At 42.2% G+C, this 14,114-nt stretch overlaps 1 protein-coding gene across 1 annotated transcript in view; it reads left to right on the forward strand.

Moving 5' to 3' along the window:
- LOC140191358 (unconventional myosin-Ib-like) overlaps window positions 1-11,972 on the forward strand; it is a 78,278-nt gene extending 66,306 nt beyond the window's left edge. The window contains exons 23-28 of the mRNA XM_072248692.1: window positions 220-354; window positions 4,322-4,428; window positions 6,898-7,030; window positions 10,140-10,292; window positions 10,899-11,026; window positions 11,615-11,972. Of these exons, the coding sequence (XP_072104793.1) occupies window positions 220-354; window positions 4,322-4,428; window positions 6,898-7,030; window positions 10,140-10,292; window positions 10,899-11,026; window positions 11,615-11,738 (780 nt within the window). The 3' untranslated portion in view covers window positions 11,739-11,972. The remainder of the gene's footprint in view (window positions 1-219; window positions 355-4,321; window positions 4,429-6,897; window positions 7,031-10,139; window positions 10,293-10,898; window positions 11,027-11,614) is intronic.
- Window positions 11,973-14,114: the final 2,142 nt, after the last annotated feature.

Here is a 14,114-nt window from a genome sequence, read left to right on the forward strand (position 1 = left end):
TAATATTCCAGATATTCTCCTTAAACCTTCAACATGATTTAATTGCGGGGTTATGATGCATAATGCTGGATGAATTATGGATGAAAGAATAGCAATATTTGTTAAATATATATAAAAAATACACCTAGTGTAGCCTCTCTTCATAATATACAGTGCATAACAGATCAGATTTTCCAAAACAAAACTATATGATAACTTTCTTTTCTTTCATTCCAAAAGATCCAATTGTACCTCCTTGGTCTGAAAAACAACCTGCCTTCGATGTCTCCGACAGATAAAAACTGGCCGCAGTTGCGCTTTCACTTCTTGAGTAAAGCTGACAAGGAATTGAAGAGGATCTTTCACCTCTGGAAGGTCAGAAAGCAAGTTAATGTATGTTTGACAGTGTGCTTCTGTGATTCATTTTCTGCACTCAGTTTACAACATCAAATACACTGTAACACGTATGGAATTTTTAATTGCCCAACTAAATGTAGTTCTTATTTCTACAATTCTCTCCAGCCATCCCCATCTCTGCAATTCCCTCTGGCCCTGTTGTGTATGTGGTCTGGTTACACAACAATGCTATTAATAAACACACCGGAGACGGGAACATAAAGTAGTCCCTTATTATAATGTAGGCTATATGGTACAGGCCCCTAAACCCCTCTCTATCTCTGTAACCATCAATGCCCCCCAAACCCATCTACATCTCTGTAATACCCTCCAGCCGCTATTACTCTCATACCCCTTTAACACCCTTCCTTCAGCCCTACATTTCTACCTTTAACTTCCTCCAAGCACATAGCTTGCCAAGATCATTGCAATCCTTCATCCTGGCCTCTTACTTAGACCTGGATTTCTGTCGCTGTTCCTCTGGCAGCTGTCTGGACCCTTTAAGATGCTCTTTAAAACAGTCCTCTTTCAGCTTCTGGTCACCTGCTTTCACATTTGCTGATGTTGCCTGTTAATGCTCCTGTGAAAAGCCTCGGGATGTTTTAGTGTTGTTAATGATGCTGTAGAAGTGCTACTTGTTATTACTGAACCAGTAACTAACAGCTGCTTGTCCTGAAGCTGAGCTATTACACTGAGCAGTATTCATTTTAGATTCAATATCTTTCAGAGTTTTCAAACTTCTGGCAATTTCGCCCCCCTCTCCCTTGTCTTTTCTTCCAAAGTTCAGAATTCAAAGTAAATTTATTATCAAAGTACATATATGTCACCATACACAACCCTGAAATGTGTTTTCTCTGGGCATACTCAGTAAATCCAATAGCCACAATAGAATCAATGAAAGACTGTACCCAACAGGACGGACAACTAATGTGCAAAAGGCAACAAGCTGTGCAAACTCAAAATGAAAAAAACGCAATAAACATTTAGAATATGAGATGAAGAGTCCCTGTAAATGAGTCCATGGGTTGTGGGAGCAGGTTGGTGATGGGGCGGATGAAGTTATCCCCTCTGGTTTAAGAAATTGATCGTTGAGGGGTAGTAACTGTTCCTGGATCTGGTATCTGGTGGTGTGCTCAGTGGTGGTGGTGGGGGAAGAGTTTACCCATGATGGACTGGGCCATGTTCCATTCCCCATTCTGGCTCCCCTCTTACCTCTTCTCTTCTCTTCTCTTCAACTTCATATCACTTCCTACTGGTGCCCCTCTCCTTCCCCTTCTCCCATGACCAATTCTCCTCTCCAATGAGATTTGTCCTTCTTCAGCCTATCCTTTCCCACCCTTCACCTCCCAGTTTCTCACCTCATCTCCCCTCCCCTGGCTTCATATATCACCTTCTAGCTTGTATTCTGTCTCTCGCTTCCCCCACTACTTTGTTCTGGCTTCTGCCCCCTTCCTTTCCCATCCCATTGAAGGGTCTCAGCCTGAAACGTCAACTCTTTATTCCTCTCCATAGAAGCTGCCTTACCTTCTGAGTTTCTCCAGCATTTTGTGTGTGTTACTATTTCAGAGTTGCTGGAGTCTAATAATTTCTAATGAACAGTACAAGAACAATGTCCAGTATCTGTTGCATATTTTCTGGTTTTGAAGTTGTTGACAATTGAAGCCAACAACCTGTTGATGGCATTATTGCAAACTCTGATCAAACTGTTGGCTTGGTAGTGACATTGGCAAGTTAGAGGTGGTCATTAAAGTAAACCTTTGTCATTTGTAACATCGCAACTTTTATTTATGTAACACCCTAAGGAATAGGGTCAGGAGTAGGCAACTTTCCTTGAGTCTATCGTGCCTTTCAATGTGATAATTTTCCTGCTCTGTTCTTGTAACTTGTGTTCTTTAATACAGTTAGTCCCTGGATTATGACATGATTTATTAACCAGCATGTCTGATTTGAACAAAGTAGAGAGGGCATAGTCCAGTAAGGTCCCAGGTTTAAGCCTCAGCGTGTGTTGAGTTTGATCTCATCCCTAGTAATGGTAGGGATGCTACCTATGACTTTGCTTCTCTTCTCTGAAGTGGAAGAGTGGAGTCTGTCAGAGTTTCTGCTCCAAATTTTATCCACTGATGGCGTGTGCTTTGGGCATTTATTCACACTTATGACAGCCCTTCAGATGGCAAAAGTCTATTGGAGGGAAGACAGACTGACTGGCTCTTTTGAACTACTACAAACAGAATTTACAACCAAAACCACGGTAGTGTCCTTTGGATTATTTCTTCAGGAAAACTGAATGGAGGAGGCATAATATGTGCATTAAATCTATCTCAGTCAGTGGATTTCAGGTAGTGATTGACATAGGAATTACTCAGATCAGCTGTGTTTGAGTCAGCACTTGTGTTGTCAATGTACACAGTCTTTATACTATTTTTGTGCTGTAGGAAGAATGTTAAATCTAGTCTGCAGACTACAGTAAAAAAGTTCTTGGAAATTACTGTCCAAAAGTCCATTATTGAGTTCATTATTCAGGATGAGTTTTTGGGATACTTGGAGGCACAATATAAAATAGGCTGAAGTCAGTGTGGTTTTCTTAAGGGGAAATCCGCCTGAAAAATCTGTTGGAATTCTTTGAGGAAAAAATAGGCAGGGTAGGACAAAGAAGAGTCAGTGGATATTGTTTACTTGGATTTTCAGAAAGCCTTTGACAAGGTGCCGCACATGAGGCTGCTAAACAAGATTTTTTAAAGCCCATGGGATTATGGGAAAAATAATAGCATGGACGGATTGGCTGTCTGTCAAGAGGCAAAGAGTGGAAATAAAGGGTCCTTTTCTCGTTGGCTGCCGGTGACAATTGGTGTTCTGCAAAGGTCTGTGTTGGGACCACCTTTTTCACGTTATATGTTAATGATTTGGATGTCGGAATTGTTGGTTTTTGTGACCAAGTTAGGAGATGATACAAAGATAGAAGGAAGGACAAGTAGTGTTGAGGAAGCAGGGAGTCTGCAGAAGTACTTGGACAGATTAGGGGAAGCATATGATCATGCACTTTGGTGGAAGGAATAAAGGGGTACTATTTTCTAGATGGGGAGCAAATTCAGGAATTGGAGATGCAAGGGGATTTGGGAGTACTTGTGCAGGATTCCCTAAAAGTTAACTTGCAGTTGAGTCAGTGGTAAGGAATGCAAATACAATGTTGGCATTCATTTCAACCAGAATATAAAAGCAAGGATGTGATGCTGAGGCTTTATAAGGAACTGGTTAGACCACATTAGGGGTATTGTGAGCAGTACTCCATATCTAAGAAAGGATTGCTGGCAATGGAGAGGGTCCAGAGGTGGTTTATAAGAATGATCCTGGGACTGAAAGGGTTAATGTATAAGGAGCGTTTGATGGCTCTGGGCCTGTACTTGCTGGAGTTAGAAGAATGAGGAGGGGGATCTCATTGAAACCTATCGAATATTGAAAGGGGTAGATAGAGTGGATGTGGAGAGGATGTTTCATAAGGTGGGGGAGTGTAGGTCCAGAGGACACAGCCTCAGAACTGAGGGACGTCCATTTAGAACAGAGATGAGGAGGAATTTCTTTAGCCAGAAGGTAATGAATCTGTGGAATTCATTGCCACAGACTGCTTTAGAGGGCAGGTCATTGGGTATAATTAAATAAAGGCTTGATTAGTAAGGGCAGCAAAGGATATGGGGAGAAGGCAGGAGAATGGGTTGAGAGGGATAATAAATCAGCCAAGATGGAATGACCTAATTCTGCTCCTATGTCTTATTGTCTAAAATAAAGGCAGCACTTATAAGTTTGCAACTGGGTATGTGAAAATTATCAAAACTGCATCTGACTCGCAGATGCAAGAGACTGCCCCTTTTTCAGCATTAGCACTTTAAAAGGTGGGGGCTGCATTTGATTATAGTGCTGTATCTCACAGTTGTTTCCCACTTTACAACTGTAGTGTAAGAAATACAGGGAAGGACTCTCCGGCCAGAGGAAAGCAGAACTGGAAGAAAAACAGTATGCCAGTGAGCTCTTCAAGGATAAGAAAGCCTCCTACGCTCCCAGGTAACATTTCTCCAGCACCTTGGGTCTTTACTGTTACTGACAATTATCTCTCAACTGTACTACTTCTCCCTCCCAAAGCTCAGAGACTTGTTTGAAGAGCTGTTTTTTGCCAATGTTTCATGAGGTACCTATTCACCATGATGTATTATCACCATCATTTAATATGTAACTTGGGAAAACACTAGCAGCTCTCATTATACCTATATAACCGTATAACAATTACAGCACAGAAACAGGCCATCTTGGCCCTTCTAGTCCGTGCTGAACGCTTACTCTCACCTAGTCCCACCGACCTGCACTCAGCCCATAACCCTCCATTCCTTTCCTGTCCATATACCTATCCAATTTAACTTTAAACAACAACATCGAACCTGCCTCAACCACTTCTGCTGGAAGCTCGTTCCACACAGCTACCACTCTCTGAGTAAAGAAGTTCCCCCTCATGTTACCCCTAAACTTTTGCCCTTTAACTCTCAACTCATGTCCTCTTGTTTGAATCTTCCCCATTCTCAATGGAAAAAGCCTATCCACATCAACTCTGTCTATCCCCCTCATAATTTTAAATACCTCTATCAAGTCCCCCGTCAACCTTCTACGCTCCAAAGAATAAAGACCCAACGATCAGGACACTTTAAACAAATCAAGGTAAATTCAACATTGATTTGGGGAAAGAGAAATCAAATTTGATCAACCTAATAGAGTTCTTTGAAGGATTAACATGGGCTGTGGATAAAGGGGAAGTGGTAGATGCACTGAAGTCAGATTTCCAGAAGACACGACATCAAAGGATTGCTGCATAAAAGCTCATGGTGCAGAAGGTGACATATTAGCACATGTATCACACAAAAAAATGCCAGAGGAACTCATGAGGTCAGGCAGCATGTAGGGAAGGGAATAAACAGCCGACATTTCAGGCCCAAAACGTCAACCATTTATTCCCCTCCATAGATGCTGTCTGACTTGCTGAGTTCCTCCAGCATTTTGTGTGTGTTGCTCTGGATTTCCAGTACCTGCAGAATCCCTTCTGTTTATATTAACACACATAGAAGATTGGCAGAATAAGAGGAAACAGTAGGTGTAAATAGGCCTTTGTCTGGTTGGTAACTGGTAGGGATCAGTCCTGGGGCCTCAAGTTTTTGCAGTATATATAAATGATGTGGTTAAGGTGCTAAAATTTATTCTTGACAGAAGGTAGGTAGGAAAGGACACGGGGCTTCAGTGGGATATAGACAAGTGAACAAGTGAAGATCTGGCAAATATGGTAAAGTATGAAACTGTCCATTTTAACTTTCAAAATAAAAAAGCACAATTATACAAATAGTGAGAGATTGCAGAGGGATGATGATTGGCTGGTATGCAAATATAGCAAGTAAATAGGAAACTAACGTTGCCTGGAGGATGTCACAAGTGGTGCAATAGGTAGAGCTGCTGTCTCCCAACTCCCAGTTCAATTACGACCTTCAGCGAGGTTTATGTGGAGTTTGCACGTTCATTCTGTGGCCTTGTGCTTTTCCCCCCCCGGGAGCTCTGGTTTCCACCCAACAAAGATGTGCTGGTAGATTAGCTGACTGCTGTAAATAACCCCCTAGTGTATGTGGTGGGGGGGGGCAGGGGTAAAGAATCAGAGCTGATGAGCATAGGAGATATTGGTGGGACAAGGGAGAATGTGGAGCGTAATGGATACAATGGATTTACTGGTCTTTTGTAATGTAATAAATAAGTAACGTCATCATTTATTGCTGGGGAACTGGAGAACTGGATACAGGAGTGAGGCCATATTTCAGTTATATAGTGAAATGAGGGGATCGCATCGAGAGTACTGAACAATACTCATCTCCATACTTCAGAGAAGAGGTAAATACATTGGAAACTATTCAGAGATGGTGTACTAAACTGATATCTGGGACCAACCCATGGAGATAGAGAGAAGAGAAAGCTACAATATAATCCTGAACAACAGGAACTCTGCAGATGCTGAAAATTCAAACAACACACATCAAAGTTGCTGGTGAACGCAGCAGGCCAGGCAGCATCTCTGGGAAGAGGTACAGTCGACGTTTCAGGCCGAGACCCTTCGTCAGGACTAACTGAAGGATGAGTTAGTAAGAGATCTCTTACTAACTCTTCCTTCAGTTAGTCCTGAGGAAGGGACTCGGCCTGAAACGTCAACTGTACCTCTTCCTAGAGATGCTGCCTGGCCAAATATAATCTTGAGTAAGACTCATGGCCAAGAATTGAGTCCTATTCTCATTTATCCAGTTTAAGGAAATAGGTACAGATGGATTATCAAAAACAAGTTCTCCCAGGAAACAGCTCTACATCCACCTCGTCAGTGCCCTTCTGTATCTTCTATAAAGCCCAAGTCTCCTCTCACTCTTAAACTCCAGGAAGTACAAGCAGAGGCCATCCATTCCAGTATTTGCACCAGCTACTCCGTTGAGACTTAACCTGTTCTTGTGTCTGTTCCAGTGTGTCTCAGCCTTTCAAAGGCCAATATTTGGACAACCAGAAAAAGGCCAAGTATCAGAAGCTAGCCAGCAGCTTGGAGGGCACATTACTTATGATGGACACAGTAATGAAAATTAACAGGAGCGATGCAAAGGTAAGGAAATTGGACAATGCCCCAGGGTGAAGAAGGAGTTTGATAGGAGAGTGGACCATGGGAGAAAGGGAAGGAGGAGGGCACCAGAGGGAGGTGATAGGCAGGTAAGGAGAAGAGAAGAGGTGAGAGGGGAGCCAGAATGGGAAATGGGGGAGGAATTACTGTAAGTCAGTGAAATCGATGTTTATGCTGTCAGGTACTCAGATAGAATATGGCTCCGTAACGCTTTTTTTTATCCACTTCTCCTGTTTCCTAACCCTATAATGTTACTAGGACCTAATATTTTGTCTTGTGCTCACAAGCAACTTTTCTGGTGAACCACAACAAGGGAAAAGATAGACACATAGAAACACAGACATAGAAAACCTACAGCACAATACAAGCCCTTCGGCCCACAAAGCTGTGCCGAATATGTACTTACTTTAGAAATTACCCAGGGTTGCCCATAGCACTATTTTTCTAAGCTCTATGTACCTATTCAGGAGTCTCTTAAAAGACCCTTCGTATCTTCCTCCACCACTGTCGCTTATAGCCCATTCCACACACTCACCACTCTCTGCATAAAAAAACTTAACCCTGACACCTCCTCTGTACCTACTTCCAAGCACCTTAAAACTGTGCCCTCTCGTGCTAGCCATTTCAACCCTGGGGAAAAGCCTCTGACTATCCACATGATCAATGCCTCTCATCATCTTATACACCTCTATCAGGTCACCTCTCATCCTCCATCGCTCCAAGAAGAAAAGGCTGAGCTCACTCAACCTATTCTCATAAGGCATGCTCCCCAATCCAGACATCCTTGTAAATCTCCTCTGCACCCTTTCGACATCCTTCCTGTAGTGAGGTGACCAGAACTGAGCACAGTACTCCAAGTGGGGTCTGACCAGGGTCCTATATAGCTGTAACATTACCTCTCGGCTCTTAAAATCAATACCACGGTTGATGAAGGCCAATGCACCGTATGCTTTCTTAAACACAGAGTCAACCTGCGTAGCAGCTTTGAGTGTCCTATGGACTCGGACCCTAAGATCCCTCTGATCCTCCACACTGCCAAGAGTCTTACCATTAATGTTATATTCTGCCATCATATTTGACCTACCAAAATGAAAATCAGGAAGAGAAAGGGTCCCAGAACAGATCCCTGAGGCACACCACTGGTCACCAACCTCCATGCAGAATATAACCTGTCTACAACCACTCTTTGCCTTCTGTGGGCAAGCCAGTTCTGGATCCACAAAGCAATGTCCCCTTGGATCCCATGCCTCCTCACTTTCTCAATAAGCCTTGCATGGGGTACCTTATCAAATGCCTTGCTGAAATCCATATACACGACATCTACTGCTCTACCTTCATCAATGTGTTTAGTCATGTCCTCAAAAAAATTCAATCAGGCTCGTAAGGCATGACCTGCCTTTCATGAAGCCATGCTGACTATTCCTAATCATATTATGCCTCTCCAAATGTTCATAAATCCTGCCTCTCAGGATCTTCTCCATCAGCTTACCAACCACTGAAGTAAGACTCACTGGCCTATAATTTCCTGGGCTATCTCTACTCCCTTTCTTGAATAAGGGAACAACATCTGCAACCCTCCAATCCTTCGGAACCTCTCCCATCCCCACTGATGATGCAAAGATCATTGCCAGAGGCTCAGCAATCTCGTCCCTCGCCTCCCACAGTAGCCTGGGGTACATCTCATCCAGTCCCAGAGACTTGATGCTTTCCAAAAGCTCCAGCACATCCTTTCTTAATGTCTATAATCTCAAGCTTTTCAATCCGCTGTCAGTCATCCCTACAATCGCCAAGATCCTTTTCCGTAGTGAATACTGAAGCAAAGTATTCATTACCTCCGCTATCTCCTCTGGTTCCGTACACACTTTTCCACTGTCACATTTGATTGGTCCTATTCTCTCACGCCTTATCCTCTTGCTCTTCACATACTTGTAGAATACCTTGGGGTATTCCTTAATCCTGCTCACCAAGGCCTTCTCATGGCCCCTTCTGGCTCCCCTAATTTCATTTTTAAGTTCCTTCCCGCTAGCCTTATAATCTTCTAGATCTTGATCATTTTTGAACCTTTCGTAAGCTCTTCTTTTCTTCTTGACTAGATTTACAACAGCCTTTGTACACCATGGTTCCTGCACCCTACCATCCTTTCCGTGTCTCATTGGAACGTACCTATGCAAAATACCACGCAAATATCCCCTGAACATTTGCCACATTTCTGCCGTACATTTCCCTGAGAACATCTGTTCCCAATTTATGCTTCCGAGTTCCTGCCTGATAGCTTCATATTTCCCCTTACTCCAATTAAACGCTTTCCTAACTTGTCTGTTCCTATCCCTCTCCAATGCTATGGTAAAGGAGATAGAATTGTGATCACTATCTCCAAAATGCTCTCCCACTGAGAGACCTGATACCTGACCAGGTTCATTTCCCAATACCAGATCAAGTACAGCCTCTCCTCTTGTAGGCTTATCTACATATTGTGTCAAGAATCCTTCCTGAACACACCTAACAAACTCCACCCCATCTAAACCCCTTGCCGTGGGAGTTGCCAATCAATATTTGGGAAATTAAAATTTCCCACCACGACAACCCTGTTATTATTACACCTTTCCAGAATCTGTCTCCCTATCTGCTCCTTGATGTTCCTGTTACTATTGGGTGGTCTATAAAAAACACCCAGTAGAGTTATTGACCCCTTCCTGTTTCTAACTTCCATATACAGAGACTCCATAGACAATCCCTCCATGAGTTCCTCCTTTTCTGCAGCCGTGACACTATCTCTGATCAACAGTGCCACGCCCCCACCTCTTTTACCTCCCTCCCTGTCCTTTCTGAAACATCTAAAGCCTGGCACTCAAAGTAACCATTCCTGCCCCTGAACCATCCAAGATGTTTGAGTTTGTGTATGATAACGTCCCTATTAACACTAGATCCATCTGGGGAGGGAGTACTTGGAGGAAAGGGGGGCAGCATGGTAAAGAAGTGATTTAGCACCTACCTTACAGAGAATAAAATAAGACGTGCACTTTGCACATACGCATGTTGTTCTTAATCACTCGGATTGTGGCCCTTTTTACATGTTCTTTCACCTCATTTCCAGAATTCCCCAAGGATCCTGATGATGACAAACAGCTGCTTTGCCTTGGCAGATTCAAAGTCCCCTCAAATTAAAACCATGATCAAAATGAATGAAATCAAGGGCATCTCAATGAGTGAACGTAAAGATGGACTATTTGTGCTACATCTAGTGGAGGTGAGCAGGTAGTCGGGAGCTGAATGAAGGATGTGATCAGTACCTATCAATAGTACCAATGTATGAATTATACTGAGATTGGAAACCAACAGCACAAGAAACAAGAGATGCACCATGTGGTCCAATATTCTAGAATGCTGAGTATTTCCAACAGTTTGTTATATTAGATTTCTGGCATTTGAAGTTTTTTTTAACTTTCACCTTGTTAATTGAGCATCCAAACCCCCATTCAGCCACTTGGCACTGAATAAGGTCAGGACAGGCAGACCACTGATGATGGGAAGTTTACAGCAAAATGATGTTCAGAGGTCACAAAATAACTTATCGTAAATCAAAAAACATGTTGACTGACTGCATGTCCTAGTCGCAAAACTAGTGCTGATTTTCACGTTGGGTATTAGTGCTGAAAATGAGGTATTGGGGTGTTTGTGCTTCAATGAATGCAGTAAACATGCTGTCTTGATTCTACCATGGAGAAGGGAGGTTAATTTCAGAAAAATAAAATATCAGGTTTTGGAATAAAATTTAAGACTACTGAAGGACTTTGCCATTTTGAAGAGACTAAAATGACAAATAAGTTCTAATTTAATTCCTTCAACTTGGCAGAAGTCTTGTGTTGGAGCTAAGGGAGATTTCCTCTTAAGCAGTAACCATCTTGTGGAACTCATCACCAAACTGCATCGCTCCATACTGGATACCACCCAGCAGGAGATTACTGTGAAGATACAGGATGAGTAAGTAGTCACAGAATTCTTAAGAGTCTTGGAATTTTGAAATTAAATAAAATGGATTTGGGGTGTTGGGTATGATAAAAGGCAAGTCTTCCTTCATGCCGTCCTGACGCTCATCCTGGGCAGGGCAGCAAAGGCAAGACGTGGACCCATTTAGCTCCCTTTACACTGTCTCATATCATAATTTAACAGCAAGTACACCACAGATCAGACAGAGTGAAGCTTCCTCTAGGCCAGGGGTTCCCAACCTTTGTTAACGCCATGGATCCCTACCATTAATGAAAGGGTCTGTGGCCTCCAGGTTGGGAACCCCTGCTCTACTCTACGTCCCTTACACTCTGTCTAACCTGTTCCCTGGGCACATTTGAAGTTCCTTCTACACTGTCTCATCACACATTCCCAGGGCAAGGAGAGCACAGTTGGACGCAAAATAAAGCTTCTCCTATGCGCTCAAGGCAGGGGGCTGGAAATTCCTAAAGGTACAGATACTATGAACTACAAATATTTTTGGTATAGCATACAATACAGTGTATAGCTCAGCCTTCACTGTACAGCATTATAACATGCAACACTATATTTTCTCCTCTGTAGACTCACTGTTAAATTCAGTAAAGATGCCGTCTCTGTGAAATTTATGAAGGGAACAGATGAAAATGGAAATGGTCCGGTGTGCAAGAAGAAAAATAGTCACCTTTTCGAGGTCCGTGTTCCTTGATCATCATGGCACTAACCCAGTCCAGTGCCTCAGTACCTACCTCCAACGGTGGTTGTGGAAGATTTGAGACACAAGGCCCTTAAGTGACAGTACTTTAAAACAAGCTTTAAATAATCATTGCTTTACTGATTACAAACTTGTGCATGCCATGCATTAATTCATATGGAAAGTCAAAAAATTGCACAGACACACAGAAACAGTTTTGCAATGTATAATTCACTTGTGACCAGAGACTGGGCTGCAATATTTTCACTCTTAAAAGTTTGACAACTGCTGTAAATGCTGATTTTAGCCATTTCAAACTCAATCAAATAAGGAGCATGAAAAGGCTGTACATTCTATGCTCGTATTTTAGTTTGTACTGTGAATTTCTTTCTCAGCATCAGGTTGAACCTGTTTTTTTTTGTTTGTTTGTAGTTGGGATGGTAAAACTAAAGCAAGCAAAAAAACATTTCTCCCTCAAACGGAATTATTACAACATATACTCAACAGCCACTTTACTCGGAACAGGAATGGAACTCTGTGTGGTCTGTTGCTGTAGCACATCGACTTTGAAGTTCAATGTGTTGTGCCTCTTCTGCATACGACTCTTGTAATACCTGGTTGGTTATTTGAGTTTCTGTCACCTTCCTGTTGTGTGTAAAAATCCCAGGAGATCAGCAGTTTCTGAGATACGCAACCCACTCCATCTGGCACCAACAAATATTCAGTCAAAGTCACTGAGATCACATTTCTTCCCCATTCTGATGTTTGGTCCGAACGACAACTGAATCTCTTGACCATACTTGCGTGCTTTTATCCATTGAGTTGCTGCCACACGATTGGCCGATTAGATATTTGCATTAACAAAGTGTACCTAATGAGGTAGCCACTGAGTGTATAAACTCCCTTACTGAATTTCAGAACTAGCTTTGTGTTTTGCTTTAGATTTTTTAATCACTTACTCCACTATACCCCAAGCCCTAGAGGACTGATTCAGATTGGAATATAGCAGCAATTAACTGGAGTGATTTCTATCACACCTGAACCTAGAAAGTGAATTTCAGCCAATGTTACCCCACAGATTATGATCCATTTAGTGCCTTATTTTCCTGACAGTTGTAATCAATTTTGCCAAAGAATGATTTTTTTCTCTCTGTCTATAAAGCTTGTCACATCTACCTACTTTCTATATGAACCAAGGTAGCAAACTGAAATAACCTTACTTTTTCTTCACTAATGCCAAGAAAGGCGATATAAAGTACACTTTATAAAGTAAAGGATGCTGCATAAAGCATACCTTTTCTCTTTCACCCTCACCTTCCTAGCTCGCCAAGACAAGGTGTCAAGTTTGGGATTTTTCAAATTTCACATGGTCCGATACCACAGTAGGTAGTTTTTATTAAGTATTAGTACTCGGTATTAAAATAAAACAAGGCTACCTCCACTGTAGAATCAGACCACAATATGGAAGGAACAATCAAAGCAAGAACTGAACCCTGTGAAGCCAGGCTGCAAATGTGCTGCCTAATAAATATTTACTGCATCAAGCTTTGGAATTCCTTCTCAAAATATTAAGATAATCCTTGAATGTCACCACTTTGGCTGAGCTGATATCTAATCGAAAGATACTGCAGATGCTGGAATCTGGAGCAAAAGAAGACAAGCTGCTGGAAGAACTCAGTGGGCCAGGTAACACCTGGAGGCAGAGGAATGGTTGATGTTTTACATCACCACAAACTTTAACACTGTGGAACATTTCTACTACCTTGCACCCATGCGTGTCAGCTCCCTTCCCTGCCATCTGCAAGAATACTTAAAGCATCTTTCAAAAACTTTCATTTATCAGTATTTTATTTACTCTGGCTATACCAATCAATATAATACCAATAAATTATGAAAAGTGAAAAGACTGTGCAATAGTTATTTTCAATTACTTAAAAATGGATAACACAAAATGAACTACACACCAAGTAAAACACCTTATCCTTCATTATATATCCATTTTTAGCTGGGGTAACAAGACTTCAGTTCTCCAGGTTAACACTCTTAAATACAAGGGAGGCACAAGAGATCGTGCAGATGCTGGAAATCTTCAGCAACACACAAAATGCCGGAGGAACTCAGTGGGCCAGGCAGCATCTGCAGTGGGGAATACAGTTGACGTTTCAGGGCTGCTGAAGGGTCTTAGCCCGAAACATCAAGTACCTCAAGGGACATTTAATACCAAATATCTCACTCATCACTCTCATCAGAAGAATGAGAGGGGATCTCATAGAAACATTTCGAATGTTGAAAGGGTTGGACAGAGTAGATGTGGAAAGGTTTCCCTTGGTGGGTGAGTCCAGGACAAGAGGCCATAGTCTTAAAATTAGAGGGTACCTAGTTGAAACAGAG

This window comes from Mobula birostris, chromosome X (genome assembly GCF_030028105.1).
Source record: "Mobula birostris isolate sMobBir1 chromosome X, sMobBir1.hap1, whole genome shotgun sequence".
In the NCBI taxonomy this organism is placed as follows: domain Eukaryota; kingdom Metazoa; phylum Chordata; class Chondrichthyes; order Myliobatiformes; family Myliobatidae; genus Mobula; species Mobula birostris.